This window comes from Sinocyclocheilus anshuiensis, unplaced genomic scaffold (genome assembly GCF_001515605.1).
Source record: "Sinocyclocheilus anshuiensis isolate Anshui unplaced genomic scaffold, SAMN03320099.WGS_v1.1 scaffold2639, whole genome shotgun sequence".
In the NCBI taxonomy this organism is placed as follows: Eukaryota; Metazoa; Chordata; class Actinopteri; order Cypriniformes; family Cyprinidae; genus Sinocyclocheilus; species Sinocyclocheilus anshuiensis.
The window spans coordinates 30118-45501 of NW_015542516.1; the positions used below are offsets into that span (position 1 = coordinate 30118).

Here is a 15384-nt window from a genome sequence, read left to right on the forward strand (position 1 = left end):
CACATGTCAGAGTCAGTGCTGGGGGTCAAAAGTCACAGGAGAAGGCGTTTGTGTGCTGAAATGATTCTCTCGCACCTCTTTGAGCTCGACGGAGCCTGAATTTCCTCCTCCAGCAGCTTCTCATCAGCAGGATCCAACAGAACTGAAACACACACGTGAAGACAAGTCATCTTCATAGTGCTTTAGACAACAGTGTCATTATTCAGATCAGATGTTTAGTTTCTGATTCTTTCATCTGATCTTCTGCTTCGAGTCCATCAGGATCCAAACAAAAAGAGAAAATAATCAAATAAGGTGATTTATGAAGTATTTCACTCGCTGGATAATTAAAACAGCGATAGAGCTTCATGATGTCTGTGATGAGGAAAATACAGAGGGAAACCGGTCATAAAAACTGAATTTACAGTATAACGGGGAATGTCAGGGATTTTGGATTAATAAATCATGAGAATGAAATTCATGTGATTTAAAAAATAATAATAAAAACTTTGGTTCAACTTCAAGAAATTTATGAAAAACATGACTGTTCGGTATAGTTTTGGTATAGCAGGAGGAAAAAATAGCCTACTAAACACTTTTTTTTTTTCAATTTCAAGTTTTAGTCTTTTTTGTTTTTGTAATTTTTATCAGTTGATTTTTTTAATGTCTACATAGTTTTTATTTCAGTTTTACTTTTAGTTATTTTAGAACTTCAAGTCAAATTAAAATGAGAAACGTTGCTTTGGCAACTAGATTAAATAAAATACATTTTAGTAGTGATGTAACGATTAACCGTGAGCCGGTTGAAAATCGATTAAAATATGTGAAAAACGCCGTATCATCGCGGTTCATAAAAATTAAAAAATCATTAAAAACTGTTCATGTTGTATGTATGCAGCATCTTTGTTATGGAAGCATATAGGTAGCGAAATTCAATTTAAAATGCAATATGCAAAATGGCAATGTATTTCTGAATCTTAAATCTCATTCTGTAAAGAATAAATAAATCGTGAATCGAATCGTGAGTTGAGTGAATCGTTACATCCCTACATTTTAGCATATATTATTTCAAACAATATGCATCTTCTGGTTTCAGCTGACTGTAATAACTGTGGGGTGTGTGTTCGGACTCACTGCTGGGGTCGATGCGGTACGTGTCAGGGTTGATGAGGTCGATGGTGACGCCCAGATCAGGCTCGGTGAGCAGCTCGTGTTTGTGCTGTTTCTCTAGTGATGTGGCTTTATACTGCACAAACCTGCAACACACAGCACGCGTCACTGCAGCGTATCCCAGCAGCCCTACAGAGCCCAACCCAGCGGCACACACGCCTCAGAGCCGTACCTGTGCTGGTCAAACGGATACGTGATGAACTTCGGATCGAAGGGGATATCCGGGAGACTGTTTGCATACTTCACTCTGCACACGACGCCAGACCTGCAGCACACAAGAGATTAAACACACCACTGTTTCCAAACAGGTGTCCGTCTGTCAATCAAACAGACAGCCCCGCCCCACTCTCACACGATTGGTTGAGTCAGAAGTTGACATTATCCAAAAATAAAATGTCTCACGATTTTCAAAAGCTGAAGCGATTACCTTTATTTATTTGTTAGAACTCAATATTTTAACTAATTGCAGTCCATTGATTAATTAGTGAAATAATCCACGATTAGTCGATTAATCGCTCTAATGATCGTTACATTCATCAATGATCAAAATAATCGTTTGTTGCAGGCCTACATGAAACTGACACATCTTCATCATCATCAGTACCTCTCTGGGACGCTTCTGTGAGCTGAAGTCCTGTAGTAAACACAAAACACACGTTACACACTACTGAGGGATCGTGAGATACTAATGAGACACGACCAGTTCACAACACCCATTTCTAATGTCTCTAATCAAACACAACAGAGTAATTAGCGCGATGAAGAGTTCTCTAAGTGGAGGTACGTGTGTTTTACTGGTCGTGTGTGCGATATAATATATATAATATAATATTCGTGTGTTTTATCGTGTTTGTAATCGTGATCTCTCTCACCGGTGTCCGTCCTCGCGCTGCGTCTGTATTGTAGGAGCCATGGTGGAGAATCTAAACGCGCTTCTCCACGCAAATGATCGATAAACAACGGCGAAACACAAAAATTAACAGTTTAAATCAGTTTATCGACAGTGCGCGACTTCTGCTGAAGGACCCCGCCGCCGCGGCTGCCCCGATCAGCGCCTGAATCAAACTCTCACGCACACAGACAAATTACTCTTTATATATATATATATATATATATATATATTCATGCATTTATAAACTTCTATAATGATGTATATCAGTGTTTATTCATGTAGTGCAGTTATATGAACAGAGGTGTTTATTTTAGCTGTGTAATTTCATGTAAACACACTGATGCGTTAGTACCTTGTTTTCAGTAGTTCTTCCGTCGTGTTATTTCATAAAGTAGAGAAGAAAATGTTAAACAAATAGATGAACACACGTGATTTAACAACAAACCAGATTTACAAATGCTGTAAAAATGTTTTATGCATTAACTAATGTGAACACAAGTAACCTTACTGTAATGTTTGATAAATGGATCACATCCAAAATAAAAGTTTTTGTTTACATAATTGGTGTGTGTGCTGTGTATATTTATTCTGTATATATAAATGCACACATACAGTATATATTATTTATATTCATATATAAATATATTTAATATATAAACAGCATATTTTCCCGTTATATATGTATGTGTGTTTATATAGACAACTAATATACACAGTAGTAGCACTAATATAATGTGAAAATAGAACGGTTTGATTGATCTGTGGTTCTGTTTGTGAAGGTTCTTCAGGTTGTATGAAATATAAAGCATTATTTTTATTTCCATCGAAGCAGATTTTTCTTGTTTCTGTTTAGTGTAGAAACGAAACCTCAGAGAAACTGTTTAAAGCTGCTTTATTTTTATTATTAGGTAAAAAAAAAAGAGAAATTGGTATAAAAATAGAACACACAATAATTCGATCAAAGTTAATCTGGAGCTGTTAATATTTTCTCAAATGAAATTCCAGCTAGTTAAAAAACATGAACTGGTTAAACTCCGTCAGTGTTCACGCAGGTAACAGTTTTAAAGAGGTTTCATGTGTTCCTGCTGCTTGTGCGCTGAATCTCGCCGCTCTATCTGTCTGCAGAAACCGTCCATCACAGTCTCTGGAGGTCACGAGGACCCGCTGACCTCTGACCCTGGCGTGATGACATCACTTCCTCATGTCTGCATGTGCGCAGACAGATCGATTCTGTGGGAGAAGATGAACACGTGATTTTGCAGTGTTTGTTTGTGTGATGAGACGAAGGAGAGATAGCAGCCGTTTTCAACTCAAGACACCAAAGCAGAAATAAAGCTGACCTGCTCAACACATAGAGGAACTGATCCGGATCATCTGCAAACTCACTGCAGACAAAACAACAAGCGTTACTTACAGAGTCACACCATCACAAATAAGATCTCACAGACCTTGAAGCTTCCACCATAAGAACATCTGGTAACACTTTATTTTACAGTGTCCTAGTTACACGTTACATGCACTTACTGTAGTAAATTAACAGTAAAATATGCATAATTACATGCAACTAACCCTAACCTTATAGTAAGTGTGTGCTGTTAATTAACAACATGTAATAAGGACACCCTACTCCAACCAAAAATGCTGTATATTTTAAAGTACTACAATAATACAACTGCACTATAAAATAAACATTAAATGATTATTTCATAATTAGCTATATTAAGTCTTTTTAATAGTAAAATTACTATACATATGTCTCAATTTGTTCACCTGCAAGAGTTAAGTTCTCGAGCGTTTATTTGTGCAGAAAACTAGTGAGAGATCTAGTGAACGCTTGGCTCACAGAAGATCTGCTTCTTCAGTGGCAGGCTGGAGAATCATGTTTACATGAGCTGGACTCACCCTGAAGCCCAGTGATAGAAAACCCTGTCCTGATAGTACAGACACAGAAAGAGCCAAACACTGATGCTCTCCAGCCAGAAGATGAGGAACAGGAACCAGAGCGAGGACAGCAGCAGCTCACACACCATCCTGACACCTACAGAACATCATCATCATCATCATCATCACATTTACATTTCATTTTATCCAAAGCGACTTACAGTTGGGGAATACAGCAAGCGATTCATCTTAAAGAGACAAATAGACGCAGGAAGTGCTCGTCATACCAAGTTTCAAGCATTGTTCAAATAAGTACAAGCTAAACAGAGAGAGATTAAGGAAAGAGAAAGCAAAGTCAGGGATTCAGCATTCCGGATGGGGTGGGAAGATCGTTCCACCAGCGAGGAACGGTGAACGAGAATGTTCTGGAAAGTGATTTTGAGCCTCTCTGTGATGGTACCACGAGGCGTCGCTCACTAGCGGATCTCAGACTTCTGGAGGGGATGTAGATTCGTAGTAGTGACAGTTGAATGGCCATTCCTGAAACCTGACTGGTTAGGATCCAGATGGTTGTTCTGTGAGAGAAACAATGATACCTGGTTAAGAACAACTCGTTCGAGGGTTTTCGCTATGAATGGAAGGAGAGAGACTGGTCTGTAGCTGTCTATAAGAGAAGTGTTTAATGTATGTTTGAGCCAAGCCTGCTTGAATGCAGTGGGGAAAGTGCCTGTGAGGAGAGATCATCATCACCATCATCATCACTGAACATCACACCATCATCAGACCCTACACAACCACAACAACATCATCATCATCATCTGCCTGTCAGTCTGTAAATCACCTGTAATGAGCGACTGGCTGTGCTGATGTGACCGATTAATTAACTAAACACAATTTAACAGCGAAATGCTGAAGGAACCGTTTATAGTTAATCTGATCACGCTGAAGCGCCACTTCCGGTCATGCACGCTCGTATTTCAGGATAAAAGTCCTCATGAAAGCGCATGGAGCCAAAGCAGTTTACGAAGAATTATTTCAAATCTGAATTTAATTTAAATATCAAAATAACGATGTTTACAAAGTCATTTGAAACTAATAAACTCAACAATAATTTAACTCAGCGGTGAAACCTCACAGAAGTAAAAAGAAAACAGTTTAAAAGAGAGATGTTTATTACTTAATACCAGCCAAACATCAACCATTAAACCATATCCTTTGACATAACAGTTCTAAAAATATAATCCTCTGGAGTAATTCCGGAAGTTTCTGCCGGATGGCGGAAGCGGAAGTGAAGTCACCACTACGGTAGCGGCAGGGCTGAGCGAGTTAGCTCGCGTTAAATCGACTTTATTGATTAAAGTTCACTTATTAAAGTGATTTAATCTATCACAGATCATTAATCAAAGCCTCGTTTACCGCTCAGGAGTGACGCGGTGTCGTCAGGCGATACAGGTTGGTGTTTCTGGCTTCTGTTGTTCATCTTTCTCTGCAGCGCACGGGTTTCTGACACGTACCATAGTAGTAACGTTACTGTAGTATTCCTAAGAGAATGTAAACACTATACTACAGTAATACTGTGCTATTCAGGCAGTTGTTATCAGCTCATCGCTGTACAGTAACTCGTTTATTACTCATCTGTGACTCGCTCTGATATTCGCGCGTTTTCTGTAACCGTATTTTTAAATGGTTATTTGATGTTAACGAATTGTCCGTTTTTTTTTTTTTACATGTAATTTACATTAATTATTTTGCCAGACACTTTTATTCAAAGTGACTTACATAAGAATAGGATCAAAGCAATTCGTTAATAATAGCCTATAATACTCATAATGTTTGTAGTATTATGAGTGTTTGATCATCTAATGTTATTTTAGTTTTATTTCTATACTATTATAGTATTAATTCATATTTTGGAGTTCATAATTTTTTGAGCTTTTGTCCTTTTTTATTAGCCTTTTAACACCTTTTTTTGTTTAGCTTGATGCTACTGTTTTAGTTTTAGTAATTTTGTTGTGCTTCCCTCATTTTTATTATTTTTAAAAAATATTTCTGTTTAGCTTTATTTCATTTCCGTTTTAGTAACTTGATGTTCGTTTGTTATTTTTATTATTTTTTATATTTTTTTAAGTTTTATTTTAACTTTATTACTTTAACTTAAACTTTCAGTTAGTTTTCATCTAGCTAATATTTACATTTTATTTTAATTAAACAAAAAATTACTTTTAATAGCTTTAGTTAACAGTAACTAGGGCTGCAAGCCTGCAACAAACAATTATTTTGATTAGGCTAATCGACTAATCGTGGATTATTTCACTAATTAATCAGTAGGCTTTGATTGATTATTCAGCTTTTGCAATTAGTTAAAATATTGAGTTATACAAAGGTAATCACTTCAGCTTTTGAAAATATTATGCAATTATGCATATCATGTAATTACAATTATTATACAATTAATTTATACAAATAAATATATGTGGCACACAAAATGAGATGACAGACAGAAACTCTCTCATTCAGCGTTTATTTAGCAGCTGAGTGAACATCATTCTCCTTCTGTTCTCCTTCTCCATCTCCTTTTGTAATTCATACAGATAAGAAACAAACAGTGCTACATACTAATTAAACTGAAATATAAACATACAACAATTGAAGTACAAGTAAAACAATTATAAACTTATACAACAGTTAACCATCTGACTACACATATTAGGGCAGCAAACCGATTAATCAATTCAAAATAAATGTTTGTTTACATACCATATGTGTGTGTACTGTGTATATTTATTATGTGTATATATAAATACATGCACATTATGTAAAAAAAAAATCCCATAAAATTTACGGTAAAAAAACGGCAGTTGTGGTTGCCAGAATTTTCCCCTAAAAAATGTGTTAGCAGCATTTTAGGTTTTACGGAATTAACTTAAATTTACATGTAAATACTGTAATTTCATCAACTGATAAAATGTTAATATACCAGTCTATGCAAGTACTGAAATCTGCTTTGTACCTTTGTAATACACTGACACCCACCAAAAGCAGGTGGTGATGAGTCACATGATGAACCAACACGCAATAAGTATTAATTTAACAACATTAGATGTAACATGCCACCCTAATGTACACAACTAATGAGAAAAAAACTAAGAATAAACAAAGTTGTTTCAATGAAAATGTAACGAAATGTGAAATGTAACGCAGCGAATTCTGGGAATGTCCATTTACGGTTATTCACTGTAAGTTATACATTCTTTTTAACTTCCAAAAACGGTATGCTACCGTAAAATTACATGTAATGTCCACTACATTTTTTTTTACCGTATATAGTAGGGCAACTTACCGTTAACCATTTAACAGTTTTTTATTATAGCATTTTTACAGTCTTTTACTGTTAAAATCACAGTCATTTTTACACTCAGAATTGCACATGAAAGATTGTCAACAGTTTTAATGTGTTTGAATATATACGAGTCAGCATGTGTGTGATTTATGAATGCTGTTTGCTCGTTATGTCTCAGAGGGCAAATGGTTTATCTTGCTCTGGTTTTCTGTCGTCTCCACAGATCGAAAGCGTGATCTGCATGGACTCGAATGCTAATTTATCATGTTCAGCGAATGTGCAGTGATTCTGGTCTGACGGCGTTTGTCTTGAACGAACACAATCCGCACCGCAGCAGTCATGTCTCTGCCTGAGGAAGCAGGGGATCGTGGGAAGGAGAGGGAGCGCGGAGCCCGGCCCAAAGTGCGTCAGAGCCGCTCCGAGGAGAGACGAGACGGAGCGAGGCAGAAGGGAGCGAGGGGGAAGAAGAAAAGCCACCCTTCGCACAATCTGACCTCGGAGCGGCCCGTGAGCGACGGCTTCGAGTACGGAGATCTTCTGAACAATTCCAGCGAATCCCTGCTCTCCGAACGGGTTTCCGCTGAGGACACGGAGAGCAAGGTGTCCGGAAGCAGCAGAACGCTCCGCCAGAAGATCCAAGACGCAGTAGGCCAGTGTTTCCCCATCAAGACCCACAGCCAAGGCCTGTCCCCCTCGCCGTCCTCCAGGCGCAAGATCCACCTCAGCGAGCTCATGCTGGACAGCTGTCCGTTCCCCGCTGGCTCGGACCTGGCGCAGAAGTGGTACCTCATCAAGCAGCACACGGCTCCCATTTCTCAAGCTCCGGTCCTCGACTCCGGATCCACGCTTGCTGTGGAGGACGAGGACGACCGCTTACGAGAGAGACGACGGATAAGCATCGAGCAGGGAGTCGAACCGCCGCCTAACGCTCAGATCCACACCTTCGAAGTGACGGCGCAAATCAACCCGCTTTACAAACTCGGACCCAAACTGGCTCCCGGGATGAACGAGTTAGCCGGAGACGAGCGCGCAGCGCTGCTCTTGCAGAGATGTTTGGACACACTCGATGAAGTCGTTGCATCGTCGTCATCAGATTTTGATTTGTGTGCCGCATCTCCGACTCTAGTTCCGCCGGACAGTCCTAAATCACAAGACGGACTCCATCGCATTCACACGCAAATCGATTACATCCACTGCCTAGTCCCCGATCTGCTTCGGATCACAAACCTGCCTTGCTACTGGGGCGTCATGGACCGATACCAAGCCGAAACGCTGCTGGAAGGCAAACCTGAAGGCACGTTCCTATTGCGCGACTCTGCGCAGGAAGACTACCTCTTCTCCGTCAGCTTCCGGCGGTACGGCCGCTCGCTGCATGCGCGCATCGAGCAGTGGAATCATAACTTCAGCTTCGACGTGCACGACCCCAGCGTGTTCCACGCTCCCACCGTCACCGGCCTGCTGGAGCACTACAAGGACCCCAACTCCTGCATGTTCTTCGAGCCACTGCTGTCTAACCCCATCCACCGCTCGCAGCCCTTCAGCCTGCAGCGCATCTGCCGCGCCGTCATCAGCAGCAGAACCACGTACGACGGCATCAACGCTCTGCCGCTGCCCAACGCTCTGAAGGAGCACCTGAAGGAGTACCACTACAAGCAGCGCGTGCGCATTCGCAGACTGGACACCTGGTGGGAGTGACCGGGAACGAGACCGGAGTAGTGCTGTCAGACGATTAATCGCGATTAATCGCATGCAAAGTACAAGTTTTTGTTTACATAACATAGTCAAACCAAAAATTATTCATATATCATTGTTGATATTTTTTTACTAGTGGGTGCAGGACACTATAGTTAATTTATATAAGTGAGGATAGCAAAATAAAGTAAACTGTGACATATTACACCCAAAAATTCTTTATACAGTAAATTAAAAAAATATTCAGGCATGTTTTGAAGTGTTATTCTTTAATTGCTAATGTGATCTTTTTACACCACAGACTGAACAGAATGAAGCACTGCTTGGTAATTAGTTGAGCTAAATTGGTTTTATCTAATTGTGTTCTTAAATTTAACAGCTGACAGCTATTCAACCGAATTCATTACATACCTTTCTATCAAAGATATTATCAAGATGAATTTGTTCTTCTCATATTTTAGTACCATTTTCTAAAATATAGCCAATAAACTGATATAATGTGAGAAATGTTAAAGGCATATGAATACATTTCGGTTTGACTGTATGTGTGTGTGCTGTGTACGTTATGTATATATATAAAAAAACATGCATGTATATAAGAAAAATAAGTTATGTTTATATATTTATATATTTATATGTATATAATATAAGAATATAAATGTATATACATGCAAATATTTTCAAAATGTATACTGTGTTTGTGTGTATTTATATATACATCATAAATATACACAGAACACACACATATGTAAACAAAAGCTTTTATTTTGGATGCGATTAATCGTTTGACAGCACTAGACCGGAAGTGCCACGACGCCTGATATGAAGACGTGAGTGCCTTTTTGACGCTCCTCATTTTGAGGTTTAAACGCTGTTAGCTCGTCACAGGGAGTAATTAACTGAGTAACACTGAATCGGCAAGCCTTTCTTATTTTAGAATATCTTATTTTTATCAAGACAAGTGTTGCATTTGGGAGTTACGGCCCGTTCACAACAAGAACGATAACTATAACGATGATGACTATAACAATGACTAACGCAGACTTTAACGTTGTTTCTAATATTAACAATATACGGACTCTAGCGTTGACTATAACGATATAGCATTGACTGTTGAATGTCCATTTTTATATGATATTAGGCAACATTTTATTCAAACAATTTAATAATGGACATTTAAAAAAAAAGTTTCTCTTGGAATAATTTTCGACATTTTTTCGCACATTAAATTGAAAAATTCTAGTTTTTTGTTGCTGTTGCCATAATTGTTATATTAAGTATATAGGCATTTTTTTGTATGTTGGACGTTTTTAAGATAAAATTGTTACATTATTGTAAACAATGAATTGAAATGATATTGTCATTATTATAAAACTCTTGATTTTGCCATGGATATAGCCATTGCTGCTGATATGGCGTTAAATCTTTAATAAATAAATAGTTGACTATAAAATTGAGTAAAACAATATAACGTTGACTGTAACAATAAAACATCGACTGTAACATTGATTGTAATGTTGACTGTAACAGTGATTATAACAATATAACGATGACTGTAACTGAGTATAACATTGACTATAATGATAATTATACCGCTGACTGTAATGTTGACTGTTGCAATAATTATTGACTAAACATTGAGCATAACGATAAATATTATGTTAAGTATAGTGATGACTATAACCATGACTATTGTTAAAAATAACGACAGCGATAGCTATAACGCTAACTACGTTAGTGTCCACACGTTAATGTTCCATTTATTCTAAGCGCGTGCCGTCTCTTTAAAAGCTCAAGCTCTTTAAAGTCAGTGGATTCTGATTGGATGTAAATGTTTTTATCATTCATCAGCTGAAAAAGAACACACTAAAGGTGACACAAAACTCCTCTGTGTCGTTACTGTTATAGTTATCGCTATAGTTATTGTTCTTTAATGCAGCAGGTTGGGTTTCTTCTGTACACTGGAGAACTGCTGCTAACGGAGCGTCTCAGTATCTTCTCCATCGACCCTGCACTCCTCTTCACTCCCAAGATATACTCCCAGTATACTCACGATTCACGCTCAGCATGCATGTCTGCTCGTTTAATCACAGCACACTCGTCAGAGACAGATATGCTTCTGCCACATGATGCTTCATTCAAGAGCGGATCATTGCACCAAATCTTGAGCCTGTAGACGAGTAGAACAGACCAAATCCACAGTTTTAGCCCAGTGGATCTTGACTGAAGATCTCATTCTCATTGACTCGTCTCGTTTAGTGTAATGTGAGAGCTGTGTGTGATTTGATTTGGGAAAGACAGGATTCTCTGAACGCTGAGGGCTGGTTTTCCATCTGGACGTCAGAGATGTATTGGTATCACTCTTTCATTCATTCATTCCACTGCATTGCTTTTGTTTTTAATGTTTATTCACTGTATCGCATTGTGATTCCACCCGAGGCATGTTTTAGTGGTTTATTTTATTTAGAAACCAAATATCTGAACTTTCTCAACTACTGAACCCCATTGAAAACAACTGAGATGAGAATGTTAGAAACGCTTGTAAAACTATGAAAATGTCAAAGATGTTCCAGAAAATGCAGCATTGAATGTTAAAGGGGTCATATGATGCGATTTCAATTGTTCCTTTCTCTTTGGAGTGTTACAAGCTCTTGGTGCATAAAGAAGATCTGTAAAGTTGCAAAGACTAAAGTCTCAAACCCAAAGAGATATTCTTTATAAAAGTTAAGAGTCAGCCACGCCTACCTAAAACGGCTCGTTCTAACACGCCCCCACATATCTACATCACTATGTGGGAAGATTTGCATAACGCCACCCAAATGTTCATGCAAAGAAAGAAGGCGTAACTTTTATTCTTGCTGTAGTATTGTTGTATACTACAGAATAAGTCATTACAATCAGTAATTATGTCCCCACTGGATGCAACAAATGCCTCGTTTATAATGGGTTTTAATGTTTTTGTCTCAAAGGGGCCAAACGTCATGTGTTTGGAGACGAAACGAAATCAGACAGCCGCTGCAGTGTGATTAAACAACTGTTAGTGTATTTATAACATTAACCTGCTGTCTCGGTTGGGATCTTTTGTGCGTGTCGCCTTGCTGGTCAAGTCTGGATTGATGTGAAGCACAGTGAGTGTGTTTGGTTTTGTGTCGACAGTTTACTGTGATTTCATGAACTTCTGTTCTTAAAGCAGCTTGCCTTGGGTTTTTTTTTTATTCTTTTTTTTTTACACTGATATTTATTTATTTTCTATATTAAGGCTTGCCTAATATGCTTAGCATTTTTTCACGTGTTTCTCATATATTAAAGCCAAGTGTGAATACTTTTATTGCTGTGTACGGTGTAACAAAAGCACATATTAATAAACTATGTTGGATCTTTTAATGCGCTTTGGTGTTGTTTTTGTCATTTCATACTACTTCCCTAGACATTTCCAGATACCTTCCTTATGTTACAATTGATTAAAATAAATTATTTTAGTCGTATATTTATATTATTATATTTCTATATTATATTATTTATATACTTTTATTTCTATCGTGTGTACGCGCATGCGTTGATGCGGGACTTTTATTGTGAAGCGCGGCTGCCGCGGCCGCCATCTTCCGGTCGGTTGCTGTGATGGAGACGCGGCGCTTCGGATTAAACTTTCCGTTTTAAATTCAGAAAATCCTCTGAAACTGAAAATAAATCCTCTGAAGTAAAGCTGTACAATCACACAATGCTTTTAAATTCACGGCAGAACTGAAGGCGCGGGATCAGAGAGCAGGTGAGGATTAAACTAATCGCGTTAAATCAGTAATTATTAAACGCTGTTATTATTAAGAATGATCGTGTTTCGTATTCAGCGCTCGTCTTTACGGATGATTTGCTTTTATATTGTTTAAATTTACTCGTTCAGGCTTGTGTTTTCATTGGATATCACCAGTGCTTCAGTTATGATCTATATCTGCGTTTACATATTTATGATTCTCAGAGAAAAGCGGTTCGACCGTTTATCTGAGGTAAACGCAAACAGATCCGTGTCGACGTTATGTGTATTTTTTCATGTGTATTTAATACGCAGTGGTTTTTATTTGTAAATACGTGTTATATGCTGAATGTGATGTGTTTGTGAAGTTTTAATTTGAAGTAATTGAGTGAGATTAATTGAAGGCCGTCACCATGACAACCACGGGGCTGCGCATCGGAGATCAGCTGGTGCTGGAGGAAGACTATGATGAGAGCTACATCCCTTCAGAGCAAGGTTACTGCTACTCTTCATCACACACACACACACACGCTATGACCCTCATATGTCTACATAAACACCATCCACAACTGTGATGTACTAAAATAACTACAACCAAAACTGCTATAAAACTTTTTAAAAACTATTTAGAGATTTAATAAAAAAACTCACAAAAATGCAAAAAAATAGCAAAACATAAAATGCAAACGGAAACTATAAAAATAAAAACTATTGTAGTATCTCAGTGATACCAGATTAATACTGATCTTGAACAGCAAAATAAATACAACAAATAATACTATGACTTATAAATACTTCACAATTCAAATAATGTATTATTTTTGTCTTATTGCAGTACTTAGAATTTGTCATGAATAACTGTCATTAAAATAATGTCATTAGTGTCCTAGAACTGACTTTATGTAAAGTATAGTTTCTTTTGATTTTGAAATGTGACGCGCACATGTTTATGAAAAACACATTCGTACTGAATATTTTGATGAATTTCACTTTAAAGATGATCATTCTGTCTTCAGTTACTCATGATGTTCTGAACCTGTATGAGTGAAGACAAAAGCAGATATTGTGAGAAATGGTTTTGTTCATGTAATGATAGTAAATATAATAGCCATTTAATGGGTCCAATGTTGTTGTTTGGTTCTCAACGTTCTTCACAATGTCTTCTGAGTTTCACTGAAGAAAGTCAGTCATAGAGGTTTGGAGTGAGGTGCTGACGGCCCGTGTGTGTGTGTGTATGTATATATGTGTGTGTGTGTGTATGTATTGTGTGTGTGTGTCAGAGATCCACGAGTACGCCATCGAGATCGGTATCGACCCGGAGCGTGAGCCCGAGCTGCTGTGGCTGGCCAGAGAGGGGATGGTGGCGCCGCTTCCAGCCGAGTGGAAACCATGGTAACACACACTTACATTACACTCATGCACAAACACTCGCTCACTCACTCACTCACTCACTCACTCACTCACTCACTCACTCACTCACTCACTCACTCACTCACTCACTCACTCACTCACTCACTCACTCACTCACTCACTCACTCACTCACTCACTCACTCACTCACTCACTCACTCACTCACTCACACACAATCACACGCTCGCTCGCTCACTCACTCACACGCACACTCACTCGCTCACTCACACACACACACTCACTCACTCGCACACACGCTCGCACACACACTCACTCACTCACTCACTCACTCACTCACTCACTCACTCACGCACGCACGCACACACGTTTATGTGGAGACAGGAAGTCACTCTCTTGTGTGTGTGTTCAGTCAGGACGTCACCGGTGAGGTGTACTACTTCAACTTCTCCTCGGGTCAGTCCACCTGGGATCATCCGTGTGATGAACACTACCGCCAGCTGGTGGAGCAGGAGCGCGAGCGCAACCAGCACGCCAGAGCCGCTCCGACCGCCGTGAAGAGAGACAAGGAGAAGAAGAAGAAGAAGGACAAGAAAGACAAGAAGAAAAAAATGCAGGAAGTCAAAGTTCCAGGGGTGAGAACATCTTACAGGAACATTCAGCAGCGTTCAGAAGGCTCTTCTGCTCACCAGAGCTGTGTTTATTTGATCACAATACAGTAAAAACAGTGAAATATTATTACAGTCTAAAACAGCTGTTTTCTATGTGAATATCTGTTAAACTGTAATTTATTTCTGTGATGCGCAGCTGTATTTCTTTGTGGAAACCGATACATTTTATTTTTCAGGATTCACAGATGAATAGAAAGTCCAAAAGAACAGCATTTATTTGAAATAGAACATTTATTTGAAACGCTCGCTCGCTCGCTCACACACACTCACTCACTCACTCACTCACTCACTCACTCACTCACTCACTCACTCACTCACTCACTCTCACTCACTCACTCACACACACTCACACTCACACAATCACTCACACAATCAATCACTCACTCACTCACTCACTCTCACTCACTCACTCGCTCACTCACTCGCACACTCACTCGCACACTCACTCACACACACTCACTCACACACACACTCAATCACTCACTCACTCACTCACTCACTCACTCACTCACTCACTCACTCACTCACTCACTCACTCACTCACTCACTCACTCACTCACTCACTCACTCACTCACTCACTCACTCACTCACTCACTCACTCACTCACTCACTCACTCACTCACTCACTCACTCACTCAC

The 15384-nt window shown here is 38.9% G+C and overlaps 3 protein-coding genes and 1 long non-coding RNA gene across 4 annotated transcripts in view; 2 read left to right on the plus strand and 2 right to left on the minus strand.

The window, feature by feature from the left end:
- Positions 1-2231, minus strand: part of LOC107694212 (RNA polymerase II-associated factor 1 homolog) — a 5814-nt gene extending 3583 nt beyond the window's left edge. Inside the window, exons 1-5 of the mRNA XM_016493852.1 lie at positions 2022-2231; positions 1754-1783; positions 1322-1414; positions 1114-1235; positions 57-142 (exon numbers count right to left, since the gene is read on the minus strand). Coding sequence (XP_016349338.1) covers positions 57-142; positions 1114-1235; positions 1322-1414; positions 1754-1783; positions 2022-2062 — 372 coding nt within the window. The 5' untranslated portion in view covers positions 2063-2231. The remainder of the gene's footprint in view (positions 1-56; positions 143-1113; positions 1236-1321; positions 1415-1753; positions 1784-2021) is intronic.
- Positions 2232-2786: 555 nt separating this feature from the next.
- On the minus strand, positions 2787-4898 carry LOC107694215 (uncharacterized). Its single transcript, XR_001634832.1, has 4 exons — positions 4764-4898; positions 3944-4079; positions 3382-3426; positions 2787-3271 (listed from the first exon to the last, which is right to left on the minus strand). It is a non-coding gene; the product is annotated as an uncharacterized LOC107694215 (long non-coding RNA).
- Positions 4899-5210: 312 nt separating this feature from the next.
- On the plus strand, positions 5211-9056 carry LOC107694214 (suppressor of cytokine signaling 5-like). Its single transcript, XM_016493854.1, has 2 exons — positions 5211-5374; positions 7486-9056. Exon 2 carries the CDS (start codon positions 7602-7604, stop codon positions 8955-8957), a length of 1356 nt encoding a protein of 451 aa, XP_016349340.1. The 5' UTR covers positions 5211-5374; positions 7486-7601; the 3' UTR covers positions 8958-9056.
- Positions 9057-12527: 3471 nt separating this feature from the next.
- The window catches only part of cep164 (centrosomal protein 164), a gene marked incomplete at its 3' end in the record, with an annotated part of 21367 nt that continues 18510 nt past the window's right edge, over positions 12528-15384 (plus strand). Inside the window, exons 1-4 of the mRNA XM_016493853.1 lie at positions 12528-12723; positions 13110-13200; positions 13986-14097; positions 14486-14708. Coding sequence (XP_016349339.1) covers positions 13119-13200; positions 13986-14097; positions 14486-14708 — 417 coding nt within the window. The remainder of the gene's footprint in view (positions 12724-13109; positions 13201-13985; positions 14098-14485; positions 14709-15384) is intronic.